The sequence below is a fragment of the Corvus moneduloides genome, chromosome 12 (assembly GCF_009650955.1).
Source record: "Corvus moneduloides isolate bCorMon1 chromosome 12, bCorMon1.pri, whole genome shotgun sequence".
Taxonomy (NCBI): Eukaryota; Metazoa; Chordata; class Aves; order Passeriformes; family Corvidae; genus Corvus; species Corvus moneduloides.
In genome coordinates this window covers 19682915-19705754 of record NC_045487.1, presented here as the reverse complement: position 1 = coordinate 19705754, position 22840 = coordinate 19682915, and the positions used below count along the sequence as shown (strand labels likewise).

Below are 22840 nucleotides of genomic sequence, written 5' to 3'. Positions count from 1 at the left end.
TCGTGAGTGAGTGGTAGTTAAAGAACCAAGTATCCCATGTGAGCCATTAACTGCAGCTCTGGAGAGAGCTCCAGCAGGAGCTGGTCTGGCACAGCAAACTGCAGTATTGCAGGAGGAATAAAATAGTGACATCTATAGGATGTTAAATATTTCTAGCAGCTACAGTAGGAAGAAACCCATAAACAATATCCGTTCTTCACTAAAATTTTCTGCATTCATTCACATCAAAAGCCAGTTCACCTTTTCTGCCCATCATTGCTCATGTGCTACTTGTTGCAGCCCCAAAGTCGCTGTGTCCTGCCCAGACTGGCCTGCAGGACATACCCAGTGAGACTCCAGGGATAGGGAAGAAGCACCTGCAGCAAATGAATGGGATAAAGAGATGCAGCAGTCGGGGCTGCCAGAGCTCTGCAGGAATGACAGCCCTCCCAGGGAAGTGGACGGGCTCTCCTCCAGGTACCAGGGAGGCTCCTCTGTCCCCCACTGACAGCACAGCAGCTTCCCCTCGGGATGCCTCTTGCTGGGAAGCACACGAGGGGCTCATTCAGGCCACTGCTGCCTCGGTGGGACTGTGAGCAAGGAAACACCAACCTCTCAGTCTGTCCCTGAGAACCCGTGGTACGATCATGTGGCTGGTGCAAACCCAGCCAGGTACACACGGCCCGTTCTCACCTGGGTGTCACCAGTGCCCCCAGTGGGACAGCACTGCACCTCCTGCCCACATTTTCTGAAGCTGCTGTGCTTTCTAATCCCTGCTGCTTGAAATAACTTGGTCACAAGTGGGGTTGCAAATCCACAGAGCTGTGATCCCGCCCCCAAACCTAGAGGAGCATCTGATTCTCCTGATCAATTCCCAGGCAAACAAAAGCCAAGAAAGAGGAAGGATACCCATGGCAGGCAGCATTTTCGTAGCAGCCATACAATTATAATGCAGTTAGACTGTATCTGTTTACATTCCCAAACTGAAATAATCTTTTTCTTATCCCCCTGCCTTAACTTCCCTAACATTCCACTTCCACAGTGTCAGCAGGGAATCCTGCTGCACTGTAATGAAGCTGCACTAAAGAACTGGACTCACAGTAGAGACTGAAATTCTCAGTTATACAGAAAAAGCATTGGGTTTTCTGCTTTGGACTGAAAATGCCTCTTAGAGAGGATTGGGGTTTCGAAGTGTTCAGGAGGAAGACCTGGGAAGATGAAGCAGTTAAAATAATTTCCTTTTTAATGGTGACTTTGCAGCCTCTTTCCTTTCAACTTTGAGAAAAGCTTTGAGCTTTCCCTGTTCACAGAACTCTAAAATAGGCAAGGTTGTTTGATTTCGTTAGCGAAACAATACAATTCCTAGGATTCTTGCTATGACATTTGCTCAGGGGAGCTGAGAGAAGATGCTATTACTTCCTGAGAAGCAGCAAGATTACCACAAGCAGGGACAATGTCAGAATTTGGTTTCTTGCTGACTTACACAGCGTCCCTTGGTCTGCTTCTCCCCCATTCCTCTGTGCTCCTGGGAATCTGCTAGAACACACCTGTGGGAAGTTTGGGCTTTTAAATCTGTGCCTTAAATGTCCCAACAGTTCCCTAACTTGCAGAAAGTTTATTCCTATCAAGTCCTTAATCTCAGTTTTCCTTGGAAAATCTCTGCAAGTATCTTCCTTCAGAAACCCACTACAGAACATGCCTGAGATAAAGAGCTTTCCTCCCCCCCCACCCCATGAAAACTGAATGTTCTCCAAAAGATTACGATTTTTAGATTTAAAATTCTTGTGTATAGGCTGAAATGACAAGCTAATAACAACAATCATGTCATTAAGTCTGGATGAAAGGTTTTGATCATGGGGAAAGTACATTCCAACACAGTTCAAATGAAAAATCTCAAGGGTTTGAGCCCCTCCCTCTCACACTCCACCTCTTCCCCTCCTCGCTGTGCTTCTGCAGAAACACAGGAAAGAAAGCTGAAAAAAGCAAGGAAGAGAAAAAAAAAAATTCTCTCCAGAATGCAAGCAAAACAGTAACAAGTTTCGATTATAACAAGATACTTATTTTCTGCACAAAACACATTTTGGGTTTTTTTTCCAACAGGCTCCAGCTCACAGTAAAGGTGTAACACATGAAGGCAAAGATGGCTTATATTTTAGGAATTTCCATTATTTTTATGGATTGCATTGATGAGAAATGCATTTGAACTGCCAGTAACAATTTTGTTGGGAGATATAGTTTGAATAATTCCTTTGCAAAAAAGCATTATTATATTTCCATTAGAAATGAAAAGTTGTTCTGGAAGATCCAAGCTTCTAAATTAATGGTTTTTCAGTAAATAAGGTGGCATAAATTCAGCTTCCTCTAAGCCAAAATATATCACTGCTCTCTAATTGCAATTCCCAGCTATGCCATCCTCTTCTTCTTAATTCTAAATGGTCTGTACTTATCGAATCATTTGCTGTGCACTGCACAATCCTCACCCTTAATTGCACAAATATTTTATTTTTGGAACAATGCAGCTCAGCAACAGGCTTCATTTGTTTTTTCCTGAGTCTCTATTAAAGTAAAGCACTTACAAAATCTGTGAGCAGGGAGAGAACTTGACTTGCCCCTCCATGGCCAACAGTTCCCAGCTAATCACAACTCAGCCCCACAGCCCTGTGAGCAGAGCAGTGATTAAACTGTGCCTCAACAAAGCAACTTTGTGCACAGCCCTGACGTGCTCCCGGCACAAACGTCTCCCTCCTGTTATGATTGGTATTCCCCAGATGTTTGACTTCGAGCTCAGGCTTGGCAGGCAAGGCTCTGTGGCTGCAATTCAAGTCCCAAGCTTGAGCAGCTCCAGTGTTTATTCTCATAATTTACACTTTGTGATGGCTTATGGACAGTTATGTACTTGGTTTTACAGCCACCACTTCAAACCAAGGGGCTGATCGTGCTCTTGTGGAGTCGGTGGTAAATGATTCCCAATTCCACCCCTGGCAGGAGGCCCCGCATCATCAAACTGTCTCTCAGAGCAAACAAGCCAATATAAAAGAACAATTTGCTTTAGAAATAAGAAAAAAAAAGCCTGAAATCTTACTTACTAGGAAGTCTTCTTCACAGTACACCTTGCCATTGACATTGTAGAATGCTTTTCCTCGTAGTCTTCTCCCTGTTAAAACACAGGACCATCAGAATTTTGTTCTCCATCCCCAAACCCAGTCGTTCAGGATGCAAAGTGAAAAGCACACCCTCTGTACCTGTCTGTGGGGTCTGTTCCTGGCCCCTCTCTTCCCTGGAGGGCCCATCCAGAGCCAGGGCTGAGGGTCAGGCTCTTTGCTCTATCTGGCCTTACCCAATCAGATACCAAACCTTGCCTTAGGTACCAACTAAATGTTATCTTTAAGTGCAGGTTATGGAACCCAGTTGATACCAGTTCCTGAAAAACTTGCAATCTCAACTCAAAAATTATTTGGGGGAAAAGGCTCCTTTGCAAATTGAGACAATTTTCTTGGCAGATAAAATCCCAGCAGGCTCACATCCACTGCAATCAACAGCAGCAGCATTTGTCTCCAAAGGACTACCCAAGGGATACTGCATACGGATGCCCCTGCCACGCTCAAGAATATTAATAATCAATGTCACAGCAGCTCCCTGCAGTACAAGGCACACATGATGGAGGGAAGGGCAGGAAAATCACACAGAAAACAAGAAATTTTGCATTCAAGCTTTGACATTTGCCATTTCATTAGCCCATGCAGAACTTGAGTGACAAAGCCTGTGATAGTCATTAACTGATGGCTCCCTTTACAGTGAAGAAATGCACAGCAGACTCCAGAGAGTCCCAACAGAAAGGATGCAAACCAGGAATTCAAGAACCACCAACCCTGGTCAGTTTGTAGATCCAGCAGATCAGAGCTCTGTAGAAAGCAGTGCCATTTCACCAGTGTAAAACCAGAGAGGGAAAAGGGAAACCACACTGATCCCAACTCACCTCATTCCCACTCTGCCAGGTCCCACTGGCCAAGCTTCCCAGGCATGTGGGAGCTCTCAGCAGCCCTCGGCAGCCCCAGATGGACAAGGGCTGCCTCGGGCTGTGCCAGCAGCGGCACAGGGAAAGGGAGAGGGGGCAAGAGGAACTCGGGTCAACAGATCCCAGGTCACTACCGGAGCTTCACTCCATGGAATCAGCCCGGCTGTCTCCTCCAACTCCAGCAGAAACACCACCGATCTCCGTGGAGGGCTTGACACCGAGGGCTGGCGAGCTGAGCCAGCTGGCCAGCACAGAGGGGCAGGAGTACTCTCCATGGTTTCCATAAACAATGTTGAGGAAAATATGATTAATTTTGAGTGCTTGAAAGCGCCTTTTACACGTTGCCACTGTGATCTGATCCTGGGAAACTGTGGCACAAAGAGTTGGGATCTGGGCTGATGCTTTTGGGAAATCACATGCTGCATGCGGTTGTCTGGTGGTTTTACTGTCGTGGCTGAGGGAAATGCTTCTTTTGTGTGCACATTCTTGGGCTGTCGATCTCATGGGCTGCTGTCTCCATACTGCTGGTAGGTGGAGTCAGCTCTTGTTTGTCTTTCCAGCTGCCCGGTGGCTCTGGTGGGGACCAGGACCCTGGTGACGTGAGCAATGTGCTCATCCCTCTGAGAGTCTTAGGTAAAACTGGGCCATCCCCTGAACAAGGCACAGGGCTGGGACAGCAATCAGGGGACCATGGGGCCTCTCTCAACTCATGCAAGAGCAACCAAATCTAGATCTTCCCTCCTGCTTATCAAAGATGTTTTTTAACCTCTCCAGTGAAAGATAAAGTACACAGAAAGAAAGGAAGAAAGGGAAGAGGCCAGAATGGCTTTGTAAAGGACAGGTTGTCTCTGCAGGTCCAGCCTACAACTGGATCTGACATACAACTTGTCTTTAGCTGGTGGACATGAAGTGGCTGCACCCAGAACAGGGACCTGCCTTGGATATGCTGATGCAGCACTTCCCCTGTGCTTACCCACAGAGCCGGGCGTGTGTTTCAGGAGAAGGAGCGCTGGCCACCACCTCAGCCCACAGCCGCTGTGGTGAGAAGCAGCAGAGGTGATTAGGGACAAATCCCAGAGCCGGTTGCTGGAAGGATCTCTGCAGGAGAGCAACGCGCCAGGGCGGGGAGGTGCCAGCATCTCCGAGGCACTGCAGGAGGTGCAGGAGGACCCTGACATCCCACTCTGTACCCCAGCCTGCCAGTGCTGAGCTTGATGGGAACGGCACAAATTCTGCTCTGGTTCTTTCCTTAGCACAGCATCACCAGCGGGATCAGCGCTCTCCTGGACCGGGATGGAGTGGGAAGCCTCTGACCCAAAGCCAGTGTTCTGGAGTGGCTCTCACACACAACAGGTCTCAAATGCATTTGGCAGCTGGCTGCCCTGTGCCCAGCCCCACTGTGAGTCTCCACATCAGCCCTGCACTGGTGGGATCCCTTCTCCTGCCCCACGAGCCCCCACCTGCCCAGCATTGAGAGCTGTTCTCCCTGCCCTACACCTGCCACCTCTACGGTGCACTCCCAGCACAACACCTTTCAAAACTCAGGGAAAATACCATTTCTCTCATTTTCCAGCTGAAAGAAACAAGACGCCTGTTAGGGAACTGACTTGCCTAAACTCATAAAGCAGGCAAGCAGCTTGCTCACATGATAATGACTATTATTAACAATGATTAATAAGATTGACAGGCCTTTTACCTTAGAAGAATTTCATTCAGGGACCATACAATAGTTACCTCGCAAACAAGAAACAGCAAGTTATCACTCAAACAACCATGGATGCCTATATTGGCTTCTACATCCTGCATTTTAGAAATAAAGGCAAAAGTGTACATTCCACTGCCCTCCAGAAGGGTTTACTAAATGACAGCACTGAACATGGTCAAACACCACCCTCTGAGTGTCTGGGCATCATGTGCAAACTACAATCAAGAGGGAAGTGCAGGCAGTTGCAGCCAGGGAGACAGGAATCCCGAGGAGAGGCAGTGGCGGTGGCCCCAGCCCCAGGGCAGCGGTGCAGCAGGGTGGGTGCAACACCTTGATGTTGGGATGCCTGCCCTGAGCTCCTGGTACTGGACAAAGTGGCTTCATCTTTCAAGGTCCTGGAGCAGCTTGGGAACCTGCACAGCACCAGCCTGTTCTGTGTAGCTGTAACCTGTTATTGTCAATTAGGCAGAAATTCAAGTTAAAAACCCCCTGATGTTCCTTTAGCCAGCTGAGCTGAGCACCTGGCCAGCCAGAGAAGGTAATATCACCCTGCCCACTGGCACACAGGCCCTGCTGCTTGGCTTTCCTTTGAATGACTGAGTCTAGCCAAGCCTGGTTACTATTTGCTTTCATAATATTGAAACAAAAAAAGTCAAGAGTTTCTGACAAAACTTGATGCAACTTGCTGATGGCTCATTACAATAATAATGAGCAGCCTAGCAGAGTTCGAGAATGTGGGGTTTCACAAACACTGCACTTGGTTCCTCCTCCTGCTGGATACCCACCTTGGCATGCCTGCCCTGTCAGACCAGTTTGCAGCAGCAGCGAGGAAGAGGCTCCGTTTCACACCCGACAGAGCAGCAGGAACAGGGACTGTGCAGGGGGACCGGGCCCGGGGCGGGAGCCACCCGCCTGTGCACAGGCTCCTGACACCAGCAGCAGCTTTTAGGGGGAAGCCCCTTCTCCCCCGAGTGCTCTTCAGCCTTGTTTTCCCATAGAAAACAAAGCTTATGCACTCCCAGAGACAAACAAGTAACTCCCATTTCCTGACTGACACCCCAGGCCAAGGGAGTTCCGCCACCTCGAGTGGGAGACACAGACCTCAGGAACACTCCAGCAAACAGTGCAAACATTCATGAGATAATCTAGCAGATAATAAAATGAAAGCTAGAAATGACTCTATCCCAAGGACTGATAGCAACTGGTGATAGCAACCAACATGACAAACATCCAAAAGAATGCAGGTTTGTGGAACTCTTAAAAAAAATTAAAAGCAGAATCATCTCTAGGTTTTTAACACTGGTTTGGACGTTTAACCAGTTTGTAAGTCTCTGTTATTTAAATGTGTCTATCAATTACTTCCTGCACAACTTTTATCTCCTACATGTTGCAAACCAAAAGGAATGGGAGAGCTGTTGCTTTATCAAAGGATTCAACTCAAAGACAGCTTGCAAAAGGAAAAATGACCCCCAGTTGACACAGGCTGTCCACAAGTATTCTCCCCAGTCTCCAGAACACTTTGCTGGGTGGTGAAAACACACCAGCCAGGAAGCCAAGATGGAGTAAAACTTTTTTCCCATGCTGTTTCAAATGCTGTTCCAGGCCCCCATGGAACGAAATGTGAATCAGCCCAAGTTTTACAGTGTGGAGGACATGGCCCGAAAGTGCACTGCAAGTGTCCTGCCCCCTTCCCTCTAGACTGGAAAGCATATTCCAAGCCCTCCCTGCTGCTGCTGGCCGTGAGTATTTGCCTGTGGGGAGGTAAGTTTATCAATCACAGCCTTCAGTGGAAGATCTCCTGTCTCACACAGGATGGATGCAACCGGATCAGGGGCTGACATCCCCCTCACCGCTGTAAGACAGGAGATAGGAATGTCTCACTGTCACAGCAGGGTTATTAGACCTAATTACTGTTTGCAGCATGCTTTGAAGTTGAAAAGTGCCAAGCATTATTATAATATTTTAAGTACTTTGATGATTAAAAACACACAACCCTTTGGAAATCATGATTTAGTAGTACGGTAGAGTAAGCAAGTTCATGTGAGAAGCCTGCATTGTCTCCATGCCTGATGCTACTCAAACACAAACAGCTCCCCTCTGACATCATGGGAATGCTGCAGCCCCAGCCCTGCCTCCCAGATAACGCCTGGTGCATCCCAGAGACTACCAGCGTGCTGAAAAACCCACAGCAGAGCACCTCCTCACCATCAGGATCCCTCTCGAGGTATTCTCAACAGATGTGCCTCTTCTACCTCCATGTGTGAAAGTTTCAGTGTTAGCGGGGACAAAGAGTGAAATGACTAATAATGTCCTCTTATTTCTAATGTCACAGCTGTGTGGAACAAGTATCCTATTTTAGCCACAAAATGTAATTAAACCCTCCCAAATGGAGTGCAATCCAAGAGTTCAGTTGTAGGTATCACTGCTAAAGATGAGAAATTCGTTACAGCAGAGCTAATTAACAGTCTGAACAGCCCAAGTTAATGCCACGGAGTATCACTCCAGTGGCTGCCATTCCTGTTGGCTGGGGACATGGCTGTGCAGCACAGAGAAGGTGCAGGCAGTGGCCAAGGCACTGGCAGCTGCAGGACCAGGCAGGGTGGCTGTCCCTGCCCTGCACAGCACCACAGCCTTGCCTGAGCCCCCAGCGCAGCCATGCCCTGCTCCTGCTGGCCAAGTGGCACCCAGGAGCTTCTGACTTGTCTCACAGCAGCAAGACAGATCCACAGCATCCTCCTTTAACAGCTCTTTCTGGAGGAAAAAAAAAAAATCTCACATTGCTTCTCTCCTTGGGATTCTTCCCCCTTCTTATTTAATGAACTGTCAGTGCTAAGGGTGATCGGGACACTCAGTGAGAATCTCCGTGCTCTGGAAGCTCTGGTCCATGACTTGTTCAGCTTCCTGAGTGTGGCAGCCTGAGCTTTTCATGCCTGGCTGACCAAAGAATTGTGCCTGTTTTAGTTAGCAATATTAAACATGGACCTAATTGCTTGTTAACTGCTTCAGATGCCATCTCTGCAGTGACTGATGTGACACCAGCACCAGTACTCGTCTCATCCCAGCACCTTAAGTGACAGTCTCCCAAAGCCTTCAGACTGCAGTGATGAGTAAACACACACAGAGAGGATTAATACACAACAACATTTGCTCAAATATTTCCCAGCTACCATAACAGTGAAGGAAAATTCCCACATATTGCCCCAAAGCCCTGTGCAAGTGCAATGAGACACAAGGTGGCTTGAGCTGAGCAGACACTTCTGCCTGCCCACTGCCCACCTCTGCCACACTCTCCATCACTCAATGCAATGTAAACTTTTACCAGGCCAAACCTGGTCATTTTGTTTTGCAAAATGCCCTGGCTCTTGGTCTGGGGCTGCTCTGATTCTGAGCTGGTTGTTGGTGCACCCATGGGCTGCCCACACTCCCAAAGGCACTTTTCCAGCCCAGGGTCCTCCTGAAGGTCCCGCCCACAGCAGCAGCACAATGGGCATGAACTGCCCACCAACCTCTGGCACATGCTGCAGCTTCTCTTGGCATGCAAGGACTGACTGTCCCTCTCACCTGTGTGACACCACCTGATGATTGAGGAACTGGGACACACAGAACTCAAAAGCTGAAGGGCAAGTGAAACCTCCAGAACCCAAACCAGTTCTCCACAACCCCCCAGGTCTGACAGCTACTATTTCTGAACAGTGGAAGCTAAATTTTAAGTTACCAGATGAGTCCAGGAGCTGAAACTTCAAGAGGAATACCAAATTTTACAAACACAAATAATAATTGAAAACATTAAGTAATAACAAGCCACTGCTGCTACCTCCTCTGCCCCGTCACCTCTGGCTAAAATGGGTGCAGAATTTCACCCAGGAGAGCTGTTTCCTTTCAAGCAGTAGAGGAGGTTTGCCTGCCCAGGAACTGAAAATGTGCCAAAAGAGAACAAAAGCTTCCAATACTTTTTCTTTATTTGTTACCATTCCTCCTTTACTCACATGTGAGTTTGGGCCGGCAGTTCCCCATCCCTCCCTCTGGCTTACACTGCCTCTCTGCACAGAGGTTTTCTTTCCACAGGGTTTCTGCCACTCCACCCATTGCGAGCCGGGGTGAACCAAGGCTGCTTTAATCTCTCAATAAGTGCTAATTAAATTTTTCTCCTTGGTCTCCTACAGTGGACTCACACAAAGCCACCAAGCACAAGCTCTCGGTGCCGGGGTCCTGCGACGAAGCTGCCACCACAGTCAGGGTGCCAGGAGGGGACTGAGCTCCAGCCCAGCCCCTGGCTTGGAGAAACTTCCATCCCCCAACCGCCACGGCCCCCTCCCCTCCTCATAATGCTCAGCCTTTGTGAAAGAAGAGGTGAATTTCCAGGGCTTTCAGGGGGTTTAAGATAGGGGAAGAAAAAAAAAAATCAATGCCAAATTCCTTTGAATAGAAGATACTGCATGTTGGCAGAAGCCACTTTTCACAGACCCCAGCCGTTTGAAATCTGAAACACTAAAAAGTGGCTACTGTGGATGTGCTGTATTCTTCTTTTCAAAACAATCTGGCACACAATTTTGCTCCCCTGTTCCAGGACCCAATCCTGCATTCCTTTCACGCTCAGACTCCCATTGACTTTAAGGAATGCAGGATTGGATCCTAAATGTGTGCTTTACTCACACAATAGCTCCTCATGGTTACGATCTATTGAGAAAGGCACACTTTAAAAACCATTTGGAATTGCAGGCTCATCCACCAGGCCAGAATGCCTGTAAAGATCTCCCATTATTTCAGGAAAAATGCTCAGTGTCTGAATTGCACACACACACACTCACATGTTTTCCTGGTTTCAAGCTGCAGGCACAGCTTAGCTTGAGATGCATCAAAATATTTTGAGCACTGACCTGATAGCTCCTAAAGAAACCACGTGTAATTTTAGGTTTTGAAAAAAAAAACAAACTCTGGGGAAAGGAAAAAAAAAAAGCCACCAAAGCAAACATATAAGCAGCTGAATCCTAAGGTCGGTTTTTCAGAGAACTTTTGTAAAAGCCTCTAAAAGACCTGTACCGGCTAAGACAAAATAGAGCCTTGCACTGCTATTTTTGAGGATGCTGTATACTGAGTTACGAGGCTATTACGATGCAAATCTCAAATGTACAAGCTTTTTACTCGGCCATAAACACAAAACAGTATACATTGTCCTTTCAGAAGAAAAGGTTTGCTGCTAAAATAGCAGAAGCCCTACGTAAATAACCAACATTCTTTCTGCCTGAGGTCACTGACTTGGCCTATTCAATTCCGGGCTAGTCTGGGATTTGACAATCTAAGCAGGGGAGAGGCCCTTTCCTTTTTTTCAAAAGAATGCTGGGATTTTATTTGAAATTTAAACTCTTGCAAACAAAAGGTGGCATCGTATGTTGGAGGCCTACTAAGGTGGAGTACAGGATGTGTATTGTTTTCTCCCTTTACATAGGTTCTTTCAGGAAAGAGTATTCAGAGTCTGTGAACAAATTCTAATAAAATATTATCATCAGGTATCATCAGACATAGCAAGATATGAACAAACACTTTAAAGAAATTAGAAGATTCAATTTCAAGAAATACTGATGTGGGAAAAGTGTAAAAATTGTTTAAAACGATAATTTAAATTACAATTTTCAAGTTAATTATTTTCAAATTAATAATTGGAAATCATTCTCTAGTTTAAGTTCCTATACTAATTCATATTTGTACACCAAAACCGAGCTTTTCAGTGCAAATTAACCGTGGCTACAAAGTCAGCATTCATTCTCACTCTCCATCTCGTCGCTCTGCCCTGGGGAGGCAGATGGTAGTTAACTATTTTTCGTCCCAATTACCATCGCCCAGCTCTCACTCGGACTCTGACAAAAGCACACTCTTGTCTGATACAATTATCACCTCCCTTCTGGGCTGTTGTCCCGGCTCGGCACCGCCCCGTGCCACCTCTCGGGCGGGAGCGGCCGCTGCCCCGCCCGCGGCTCTCCGCGGCTGCTGCCGGCACCGAGCGGCCCCGGGCCGGCTGCGGAGCTGCCGGGGCGACAGAAGCACGGCTCTCTCTGCTGTGCACTCACCAACGTGCGCTAAAACCCACATGAAAACACAGCACTTTATCATTCTGACATGTTTGTAGCCTAAGGTAAACTCTAGACTTTCCTCTGCAGTTTACCTTAACCTGCCATGATGTCAAAGTGAAAAACTTCATTACCTTCCCTGGGATTTTGCCCCGTGCCAGCCATGGCACCGAAGGGAACACGTCTGTGCTCAGTAGGTGCTCCTTTGCTGCATCCAACCCCCCTGCATCCTGCATCCCGCATCCCTGCACCACAGACCTCCGTAGGACTCCACCACAGCCCCGAGCGGGTGCTGAGGACACGGAGGGCACATTTCTGAGGTGTGGAGGGCACATTTCTGCCCCAGCCTCCCTGCATGACTGCAGCTGTCAACCTCCAGCAGGATTATGTAGATAGATAGCTAATATCTTTTGTTACCTTGCTGGAAAACCCCACCTTTCTTGGCAGGGTATCCATAATCTCTGTGCCATGTTTACTCTAGTGTGGAATTCTCTCTTCCTTTCTGTCTCCTCCTACTCTTCAGTCAGGTTATTTGACAAAAAGGTTGCTTAAAGCTGCAGGGACAAGAAGCTCTCTGACCTCTGGCACTCTGGCAAGGCGTTCCTGTGCAGACTGTATTATAAACCTAGCAGATACTTTCAAGCTTCCATATAATTTGCAAAAGTTTAAATTGGCAGATGTTTCCTTTCTCTCCTACTTATGTATTTATTCTATCCCATACCACCCATCAATTTCAGGGTTAACACATAAATTATTTCCATGGAGCTCTAACTGAAAAACTTATGCTGAAAAAGGGTTTGCAAAAACATAAGCCAAGTATATATTTTAAAACAGAAATACAACTGCCTGCACTGATCTAATAGCTACTTTGGGTCTATATATTAACGCACATCTTAAAAGTATATTACTTAACAAGCCAGCAAGTGGCAACACTAAGAAAACGTAAAATAAAGCTCCAAGTGTACTTCAATTTAACTTTTCCCCCCCAGGGCTGGGTTTACAAATGCAAAAAAAACCCCACCAAACGAGAGGCCTCCCCCACCACTTGACAAGCTGGGAGGGCAGGGGGTATAGCTCTTCCCCCAAGGTAGTTTCCACTGTGGGAAGCTTTCACCATTCCATCACAGGCTCTTGTTCGTTATCAGCAAAGAATTCCAATTTTCCAGCTGCTGCCTGCAAGCCAGGACTTAAAAGAGTACTTGTCTTATCACACTGTCCCAGGGTCCAAGTGCCAGCCCATTCTATGGCAGAATAAATCCATCACCAAAGTGCAGCCCAACCCTTCCTGGTGCTCCAGGCAGGACACAGCCTCCCCAGCTGCCCTGCTGGCCCCTACCCTTGTGTCGTGGTGGGTGACCCTCATTCAGCCTCCAGTAAGAACCACCACAATGTCAGCAACAAGGATCCATCTACCCTGGCATCCTGTCTCCAGATCTGGTCAAGACTGGAAGTTCCCTGGGAAAGAGCACTACAGGCTCACACAGGCTGCAGTGTTCCCAAGAATAACCTCTCAGCTTCCAGCAGCCAGCACTTAAGGCCTTCCTGCACCACAGGTTGCATCATAACTATTATGTTTAATAGCCTCACTGGACCAATCCTTCTCTAATTTGTCTAATTTCTCTATGAGATCATTTTTATTTTTGGCCTCCATGCTGCCGCTATGGCAGAGTCCCAGTTTCACTGTGCATTGTATGAAACATTCTCTTTTGTTTGTTTTGAACCTCTGCTGATCTCAAGCTTCTGCTGCATCCTAGAGAACAAGATGGCCTCTGCAGTCATCACCACCAGATTAAAGAGCTCTGTAAGTCTGAAACTTCAGCTGCACCTGGATGTGACTGGGATGCACACTTCTAGCACACACAACTGGTCTATCTAGCAGCATTCTGAGAATCTGCCCAGGTCTTCTTTGTACAACACAAGCATGGACACACACATGTGGAACAGAGCCCCTGACTCAAAGTTCACACAGCCTGTGTGAGATCCCTGAGGGAGACAGGACCAACCTCCCGAGTTCTGCACTGCCCCAAGTTCCTGAGCAGCCTTTGTGAGGGGTGAGCTGCTGAGAAACACAACGGGAGGCAATTCCTATGGGAATACATCCAAAAGAAGATGCTACTGTATTCCAATAAGACTAAAGGAAGAAAAGAAGGAAGAAGGAAAAAAGATGTTTGGTCCTCAGTGTCCAGATGTTCAGAGCAGAACCCACTGGAGGCTCCAGCTGACAACCAGCAAACGTTGGGTAAGGCTGTTGGACCTCTCCTAACATACAAAAAGGTTGAACAAAAGGAGTGGACACAGCGCAGTCCTGTGGCAACACGCAAGAGAGCCTCAAGGGAGATGAGCAATTTCCCTAAACTCTCTCCCCGTTGTCTCAGAGAAACAAGAATGGATTTGCAGAGTTCCCTGTCCCTCGCAGTAGCACTGTGTGAGTCAGCACCCCAGCGTGAGCAGCATCAAAGGGCGCTGCCGCTGAACCTCCACACGCTGCTTGGTTTGAGTCACATCCACAAAGCGCTCACAGCCAGCACCAACGGCACCCCATGTTGGTGCAACCAAGCTCACAGTGCACAATCTCCTTCCCCTGAGATAAATCTTTGCAATAAAGTGAGATTGTTAGGATCCACAGTGCCTAGAAATGGCATCTTGAGCAACAGCTCTAACTCTTTTCTTCAAGGGATAATGGAAGAATGTGTCAGGGAGTGGTCCTTGGGTCCAGGGGCACGAAGAAAACTTAGAAAGGATAGTACACAGTGTAAAAAAGTATTTTCAGAATGACAAAGTATTAAAGCATCTGCTAGTTTTGAAGGACATTCTTTAGATTTAGATTACTTAGCTGTAAATTTGAGAGACCAGCACAGAGAACAACTCTCCTGTTGCCCACACTGGTGAACAATCCCACTGATGTTAATAACATTACTTCAGATTTATCCTGCGTAACTTGGGACAAAACCTCGCTAGGACCTTAGATATGTGTTTTTGACAATATTCCTGTATACTCTGCTGTAAACAAAACAAAACTGAAAATTATAGTTGTTCTCAATTACTGAAAAGAACTGGGGCTCACTCAGCCAATTTGAAATCTAGTCAAAGATCAGCCCTCCTTGGGCTGCCCTTGATATTTTGTGGTGGGCTGACCACAGCTTCCTGCAACAGGTCACATTAGTACTAAACCCACAAGCAGCTCCCAAGCCAGAGGGCTGAATAGGTACAGCTCCTGACAGTACACTCACTTCCTTTGGCACTCAGGTACAATAAGGATATTGTTCCTTTAATGCTTAGCTTTCCTTTTAAGAAGTATGTGAGATTTCAGCCAATTCTCCACAATGATTAGTTCAGGATGAATGTACTTAACTCAGGATTCAGCTGGAAAGAGCCCAAGTAGATGCAATCAATTTTCTGCTAAATCTACTTCCTTCCTCTCTTCTCTACCCAGCATGAGACATCAGCTCTCCACTACAGCCAGGGGTGACCAAGACCCTGCAAACCTCTGCCTTTAGCCATGCTCCTATCAAGACTGGTTACTCCTTCTGATTTCCCCTGGTTTTTGGGTTTTGCATATCCTGTTCACTTGCCCAACATTTGGGCTAGGGGGAAAAGGTTCTAGAAGCAAATATGAAAAAGCAGCTATACAGCAAACCACAAACATCAAATGCATTGGCTCCCATGACCCCCGAAGCTGATCACTCCCAACTGCACAGGATCAGAACTTCACTGATAAAGGAAGACTTTCCCCTTTGCACGAACTTTGAAACCTCCTCGAGGTTTCAATGTGCAGGTACCATATGATCTGCCAGCTTCTGTGCTGCCATCTCTGTGTGTGAACCAAATTATCTTCAGCATCATCATCTGAACCCCACAGGATTTCAGAGAGAGCAGCCACCGGCCCCTTTCCATGAACCAGCCTCTTGCAGCAGGGCCTGAAACAGCACATTGTAACAACAGGGATGATTTGCTACTTGAATCTAAAGAGGGTAATAAAAAACCCCATCCCTTCAAAAACAAGGCTTAGAAAACATCTCTGGCTCTCACCTACACACTTTCTTAAGAGATTAAGTAGATGATTTCCAGCCTTATTTTCCCAAGTGCACCCATTCTGCTTTGTTAAATAATTCATGGAATCAGCAGAACAATTCCTGGTGTCTGTGTGTTCTTTAGGCTTTCTTTCTCTAGTCCAAACTTTTGATCGTGCTCCCCTACCAGTAAAAAATGTTTGCACATGCATCCCAATACACGTATGTTTATATATTTATGAATTAGATAGATCCACTAGTGAAGTATTTTCTTCCTGTGCCCTAAAGGACCATCTTGAACACTGTCTGGGGTGCCTGCACCCCACTTTGGAGACTGCTGCTCTAGAGACCACTGCAGTGTTAATACTGATTCAGCAAATTGTTTCCATGGGTCTGAATTTACACTGCTGTGGTTCCTAAGGTCAGCAATCCACTGACTCACTCAATGAAGTTATTTGCATTACTTCCAGGAAAAATTTTGCAGGCAGTGCAGTTGGAAGAGTGACAGTGCAGAGTACCCAGGCAGCCAGAGGAGTTGTGTGACTGAGGTTCTGTGACTATAGCTAATTTAATATCAGGACATAGCATGCTTGTGTTTCAGAACACACTAACTGACATCTCCTGAGATATAACAGTGAGTGATCAAAAACGACTGCTAAATTCATTCCTGCTTTTAAATACGCAGAAAATCAGATGCCTTTCACTCTGCACAGGCAGGTACAGCTAAAAGAGATGGCAGGTATAGGTGGCCGTGTTCTGCACGTGTGCTGGCAGAGTCACCACACCAGCACAGCCAGCCCTGCTGCCTGGAGCCAGAGCCCCTGCTGGTATTCTTCTTACAGCAGATACCTCAAAAGTGTCTCTCCTCCAGTTCCCTGCCTGTTTCTTGCCTGGCTCATCGTTCATTTTTATTACCACTACTCCAAACACAGTGCAAGTTCGCAGGAGTCTGGCAAACAAATAGTTAATTCTGGAAGGTTTTAGGCAAGAAGAAATCAGGTTGGGGGCAGGCAGAGAGGAGAAAGCACCAAGCCTAAGGGGGCAGGCAGAGCAGGGAGCACTGCTGGAAGCCCTTCCCCAGCCCCGGTGGGCTGCAGGAGGCAGACACGGGGAGCAGGCAGGGCAATGCAGTGCCAGGGCCAGAGCTGAGCCACAGCAGAGCAGCAGTAACAGCGGATAAGGAGGGGCAGGGGGCCCTGAACAGGAAGGAACACAGGGTTCTGTGCATCCATAAAGGGAGCCTGTGCAGACAACAAGAGCAGGACAGTGCACAAAGCAGCGAAGGACCCCGTCACCAAGCAGCAAAAGCGGCTGTGCCACCGGCACTCCATGGGATGAACGGGCAGAGGAAAGGGAGGGTCTCCATGGGACCTGAAAACTGCTTCTCCAGGCCTGCCCCTAACACCAAAAGGCAGAAAGCACTCTTGGGGGATTTTGGGAATGGTTTTACAGGGCCCCAGTAACCTCAAAAACAATGGAATTTACCTTGGGGTTTAAACCCCACGACTGTTAACAGCCTCCCCGGCACCCTCCTGCCCGAAAGTGCACCAGGTGACCAGAGCACCCAAAAAACCACTGAGCAGAAGACACTTTGAGAGGATGAGCAACACTTACTGCCCTACAGGCTGCCAGGCCTCTCCAGTCAATGTCACACACAAACACAAAAACACACTGAGCTACATCTTCACCTGTCACTTGGCTTTGTGGCACACGGCACAGAGACTGAAATGCTCTTTGCCACTTCAGCTCCAAGGGTGGGCTGTTCCTTGCCCAGGAGCAGCCATTTTGTGGGTGCAATGCTGAAGCCCCTGAGCATCCACTACCACAAAACAATGGTAGGAGGTTACTCTGGCCCATGACCCCAAGACACAGGACCTGTTCTGAAGTACTCAGTGTCCATGAGAAACGGAGTGAGAGGCCCAAGTGTCCAGCAAACACTCAACACCATTCCCTCCTCACTCCTTGAATGCCCTGAGCCTGCAGGGATGTTTGGGGCAGGTGAGGAACACAGAACTACACCTGAAGTTATTACATTCCTCCTCTCTCCACTACTTGAAGAAAACAATCCTCACTAACTTGAAGCCAGGAGAGCAGGTAAGCCCTTGCAAGAGGGTGGATCAGCAAGAGGGCACTGTTTAGGGGACAGCCCAGCACTGATTTCCAGCCCAGCACCAAGAGCACAGCACACAATCTCCACTTCATCAGGCACCAGTCCTGCGAACTGCCAGAGGCAGCCACTGATCCTATAAAAGGAGGAGCACTGGATACGGATGGACTGGACGCTGGCCACCAGGGAGGCCACAGCGGGGTTTGCTTCAGGTTTCCTTTCAGAAAGCATTTATGTACCTAATTCAAGACTGTGGGATCAAGTCTGCAAGCATGATGGTTGCCTATTTTTACCTGTGTCAGTTCAGTGCAGGGCACACACATGTAGGGTTCATGCTGGTAAGATAATAGGAATTTCACAACAAAACCATAAAATAATTCCTTACTGTTTCTGGCATGGTGTTCATAATCAAAGACATATTGCAAAATCACCTGGTTTTTATACAGCTACAGGGAAGAGGCTCACCTGGTGCAAACCACAGCATTAATGTCGGTGTGAGGGGGGCAAGCTCCTGCCGCCCCGCTCGGAGCTCACACTGCCCTCCATGAACTCAAGGGTATCCCGACACTAACTGAAACTGGATTTGGCCATGAGTGACGATAAATCTAGAAAGTCCCAAAAGTTTTGGTCAAAGTCAGGATTTTCAGGAAATGAGATATTTATTGGAAGCAAGGGAAAAAACCAGCTTTCTGGCCAAGACTGAATTTACTGAGTTTCTTCCTGTTCTGTGTTCTAAGGGAGTGAGGCAGAGAGGGGTGGTTGGAAACAAGAGCTCTTCATTACCTGGGTTAAAAGCAAGCTAAAATTTCCTGAGAAGTCCAAGGAGAGGAGAAAACATCCACAAATAACTCTGACCTGTAGAAGTGAATTTACCAGAACCAAGCTGGTCAGTCTATAACAGTAAGTTTATAAGCAGGCAAAACATTCAGGTCATGTCAAATACCAGGGGGTTACCAAAGCACTTTCCTTGGTGCCCAAGGCCAGCCCACTGCAGCTATAATCGGCCAATCCTCCCGAGTCCTCTCATTTAAATGAGAAAAATTTATGGTTGTTTGTGTAGGCTTCACGCCAAGCCTGTTTCTCTGATAAGCTTCTCTGGTGTATTTGTGTCTCACATCCGATTTAGAGTCCTCTGAATACTGGAGACAGCATTCCTGGGATACTGAAAATAAATTAAAAACACAACGCTGGGCTTGGACAGAGGAATGGGAACGCTTTTGACGTGGCCCAGGCACTAAGGGCTCTTGGGAGCAGTGCTGGGAAAGCAGGCTTTTTAAAATCTTGCATTAGTACATTTATTTAATGATATATAATCCTCAAACTGGTCCCCCATAAACTGTAAATACGCATTATTTGAGCAAGTAATTAGTTTCAGTAGCATGCGGTAGCAGCTGTATGGTTTGGCTGCCAGACACTGCAAGTGTTTCCTCCAGCAAGTGCATCTCTTTGTGATATAACATTAATTACCAAAAGATTTACAAAACCTCTCACTTCTCCGGTACTTTGACCTCAAGATCTCCACATAATTTCAAAATACTGAAAGCAGCACAATATCACCCAGGTGAGGGAGGTGAGAAGGATTATGTCCACATGGGCCAAGCCAGACAGGTGAAGTGATCTGCCCAAGAGGACAAGGAAGCCTTAGCAAGTGGAGCAAAACCCTGTCCTCTGCCTCACGGGGCTGATGCACCCCTTGGTGACCACCAACCTACCAATCCTCTCAGCTAAGAATTTTTCCTCTGTTACTTGCCAGTACTCTCTGCCAGAAGAAAGCCTCAAAGACAGACTGCTGAGGTTTGCTGCAACTGCATGTTTTATAAGCATGAAGACAAACTTTAACAAAAAAAAATCCTTTTTTTTTTTTGTACATGGCAAGATTCTTATGGGAAAGAGCTTTTCTAGACCCACAAGAAATCAAAGCATCCTTAAGATGAAGAGTGGCAGTGGAAACCCTTGATCTGTAAAATGAATTTGCAAGGTAAACCCAGGCTGCTTTCTGGTGAGAACTTTAATGTGTTTTCAGGCCATACAGACGACTCTCCCTGGAAACAAGCAGTTAACAAGAATTTGGGATGAGATTGTCACCCAGCCTGGACAAGGGGGCATGGGTGAGGAGCAAAGCCAGAGCTCTCCTGTCAGACAGCATGGGAGGTGAAGGTCACAGAAGCAGCAAAACCAGATTTCCTCTTCATGCCATGTCCTCTGCTAAGAGCTCCAGTCCTCGTTAGGCTGGGCTTGCAGAGCGGGACTGAGAGCTGGCCTGGCAGGAGGGGAGAGGTCCTGTCCCTGCACTGGCCCCAGAGAACCAACAGCAACAAGTCCAAGACTGGAAACAGCAGGAACACAGGTAACAGGAATAAGAATAGAAAACTATTTTGAAGTTTGGAGGAGGAGCTTTGCTGGTGAGGCAGGACAGATTGAAGTTTCCATGGCTGGAAAGTGGTATAATCCTGCCTCCTTGATATGGGGATGATGAGCTGCCAGCAGTCCTTAGATGCTGGGAATTCCAGGAAAAGACTAAGATATGCATAACAAATCAAAATGGGAAATTACCAGGGTACAGTAAGACTTCAAACAGTGCCAAAGGCAAGAGGAGCTAACCATTTTCTGGAGAAAAAGGTACTGACATGCAGTTAAGATCTTGACTAAAGTCATCCATTGTGCCTGTTTGAGATGGAAAACAAAAGATGCCCACACAGAAATAATAAGAAAGTTTGAATTCTTCAGTAGCAGAGCAGACGCATCAGAGCAAATGCAGGCAGAAAGAAGGAGAAAGACAACAACGCAGGGGATGGAAAACTTCCCACAAGATGCATCAGAGACAAAAACTGAAGTTCAATCCTTCCAACACACCAGGAGAACAATCAGGAAATGGTGGCCCATAGACCCTACTTTGGTCAGTCCAGAGCAGCAACAATGAGATCAGCTCCAGGGCAAAGGAAAGGTGGAGAGTCCCCCAGTGACAGAGAGGATCCAGGTGATACGGGGCTTTAGGGTAGGCTAAACACAGAGAGCCTGAACGTGTTTGTGTGCATGGGTAAGTTTTGTATGAGGACAAAGTGTACTGAGACAGGCTCCAGGAAAGAAACCATCAGTCGGCTGTGGGCAGGACAACAGATTCCCTGAGTGCTGAAGGACAAAACTGATTAACTGCAGGTGTGGACACAGAACTGACTTATTGTTGAAGAAGGGATGATGACCTATCTTACATAAGAAATTATTTCAGAGTTTAGTTTGCAGGTTTAGTTTTCAGTTGAGCAAAGATCCAGGACATCACTAAAGCATTTTCCGCACTAGGGAACATACACAGGGACAACATACAGGAGAAACAGATCAATAGAGTTACAGGAAACCAGCCCTGTGTTTCTCCCTTAATTCATTCTCTTCTTCACTTTTTCCTTCCACCTGTTTTTTGGTAACACTTAAAAATTACAGAACCTGGAAATGGGAAACAGAAACATCTGTTGACAACGTCAGTGACTTGCCTGTGCTCTGTTCTGGATTATCTGGAATTCTTCCCTCTGAGAGATGAACTCAACAGCAGCCCAAGGGAGTCTGCTCTTGTGTAGGAACTGAGGTGTGTTCCAAGAAAACATCTTAAATGGGCAGAGGGGAAAGGAAAAAAAAAAGAGAAGAAGGAAAGACTGAACACCCAGAAGATGTAGGTTTCAGAGAAGACAATCAAGACCTGCAGATAAAAGATGCCAATAAGGAAACAGGGAAATTTGTTACTCTAGACAAAGGTGACATTTCAGACCCACAAAACTATGTGAAGAAGTGATTAGGTTCTCTGGAGTTTCTACAGAAATAAAAAACAGAGACAGAAACCTTGTTAATTACAGCGTATTTTTTGTACTTTATGTGTTTTCCAACCCCTGAAACGATCACAGGTGCAATCAGGGATTGGTTCCACATTATGAACACAAAAATATTGTGGAAAGAATGCATCTCTGGTCAGTCAATCAAGTTTCCATCATGAGTTGCCAGGCAACCCCCACCAATTAAAATAACCATCAAAAGCCATCTATTTCATGTTGGAATCATTAATAGCAGAATGCACTGACAACCTTTCAAGCAAACAAGGAGACAGAGACAAACCACCAGCCAACTATTGATCCCATACCCTCTGATCATCAGAAGCAGGGAGCGCAAGCATTTCCCAGTTCCCTGTCAGCCAATACTGATCCCCACCACCTTTCCCTGGCACTGAGCCTCCAGCTCTACCAAGGCTGCCAAAGCAGCTCTCAGAGTGACACTGTACCAAGACATACACTCCCCCAACCAAAACAAGCTTTAAGCACATGCATCTTCAAGTGTCTGGGATGTCCCCATGGCACTAAGGCAATCAGATGAGACACCCCTAAAAAACCAGGTTCTCTCGTAGAGCTGAACTAAGTTTAAATTAGTCACAGAATTGAAAACATCTCATGACATAACATTTACAGCATAGTCTGTAGCAGGGACCCAGCAATGGACTGCTTTATTTCAAGCCCAGCACACAGATCAGTGCCCTGCTGGGACAGAGTTACCTGGGACAACAGATAGCAAGGCAGAGAAATACAAAATGCCTCCTAAAATGTAAAACCCAACTACATAAATTTTAAATAAAGGACAGTTTCCTGTGTCTACCCCATCTCAAACATTTCTGATGACCCTTTTCCATCCCATTATTTTTGTTCTTCTGGGATATTACCAGACTAACCAGAGATCAAGATAAAACATTTTTCTAGCACTCGGTACCCAAAGGTACTTGGGCTGTTACATGGGCTGGTATCCAAGTTTTACTTTTAATTAAATTTATTATTACATTCCTTTGCTGAGACTCAGTCATGGCTCAGAGTCTCGCACAGGGGAGCCCAAACCATGTGAAGCCAGCTGTCATCTCTGCCATCCACTGCCTCTTTCTACAGTGAGCACCTCCCTTTGCTGAGTCCTGCACTGGGGGTTGGCTGGGACTGC

At 46.8% G+C, this 22840-nt stretch overlaps 1 protein-coding gene across 6 annotated transcripts in view; it reads right to left on the bottom strand.

The window, feature by feature from the left end:
• Positions 1 to 22840, bottom strand: part of WTIP (WT1 interacting protein) — an 86857-nt gene that overhangs the window by 22047 nt on the left and 41970 nt on the right. For 3 of the 6 annotated variants that reach the window (XM_032121939.1, XM_032121938.1, XM_032121941.1), the window contains exon 3: positions 3066 to 3133. In XM_032121939.1, coding sequence (XP_031977830.1) covers positions 3066 to 3133 — 68 coding nt within the window. Of the gene's footprint in view, positions 1 to 3061; positions 3134 to 11898; positions 12706 to 17025; positions 17031 to 22840 lie in introns of those variants that run through there. The other 3 variants (XM_032121942.1, XM_032121940.1, XR_004242604.1) reach the window with 3 other exon arrangements.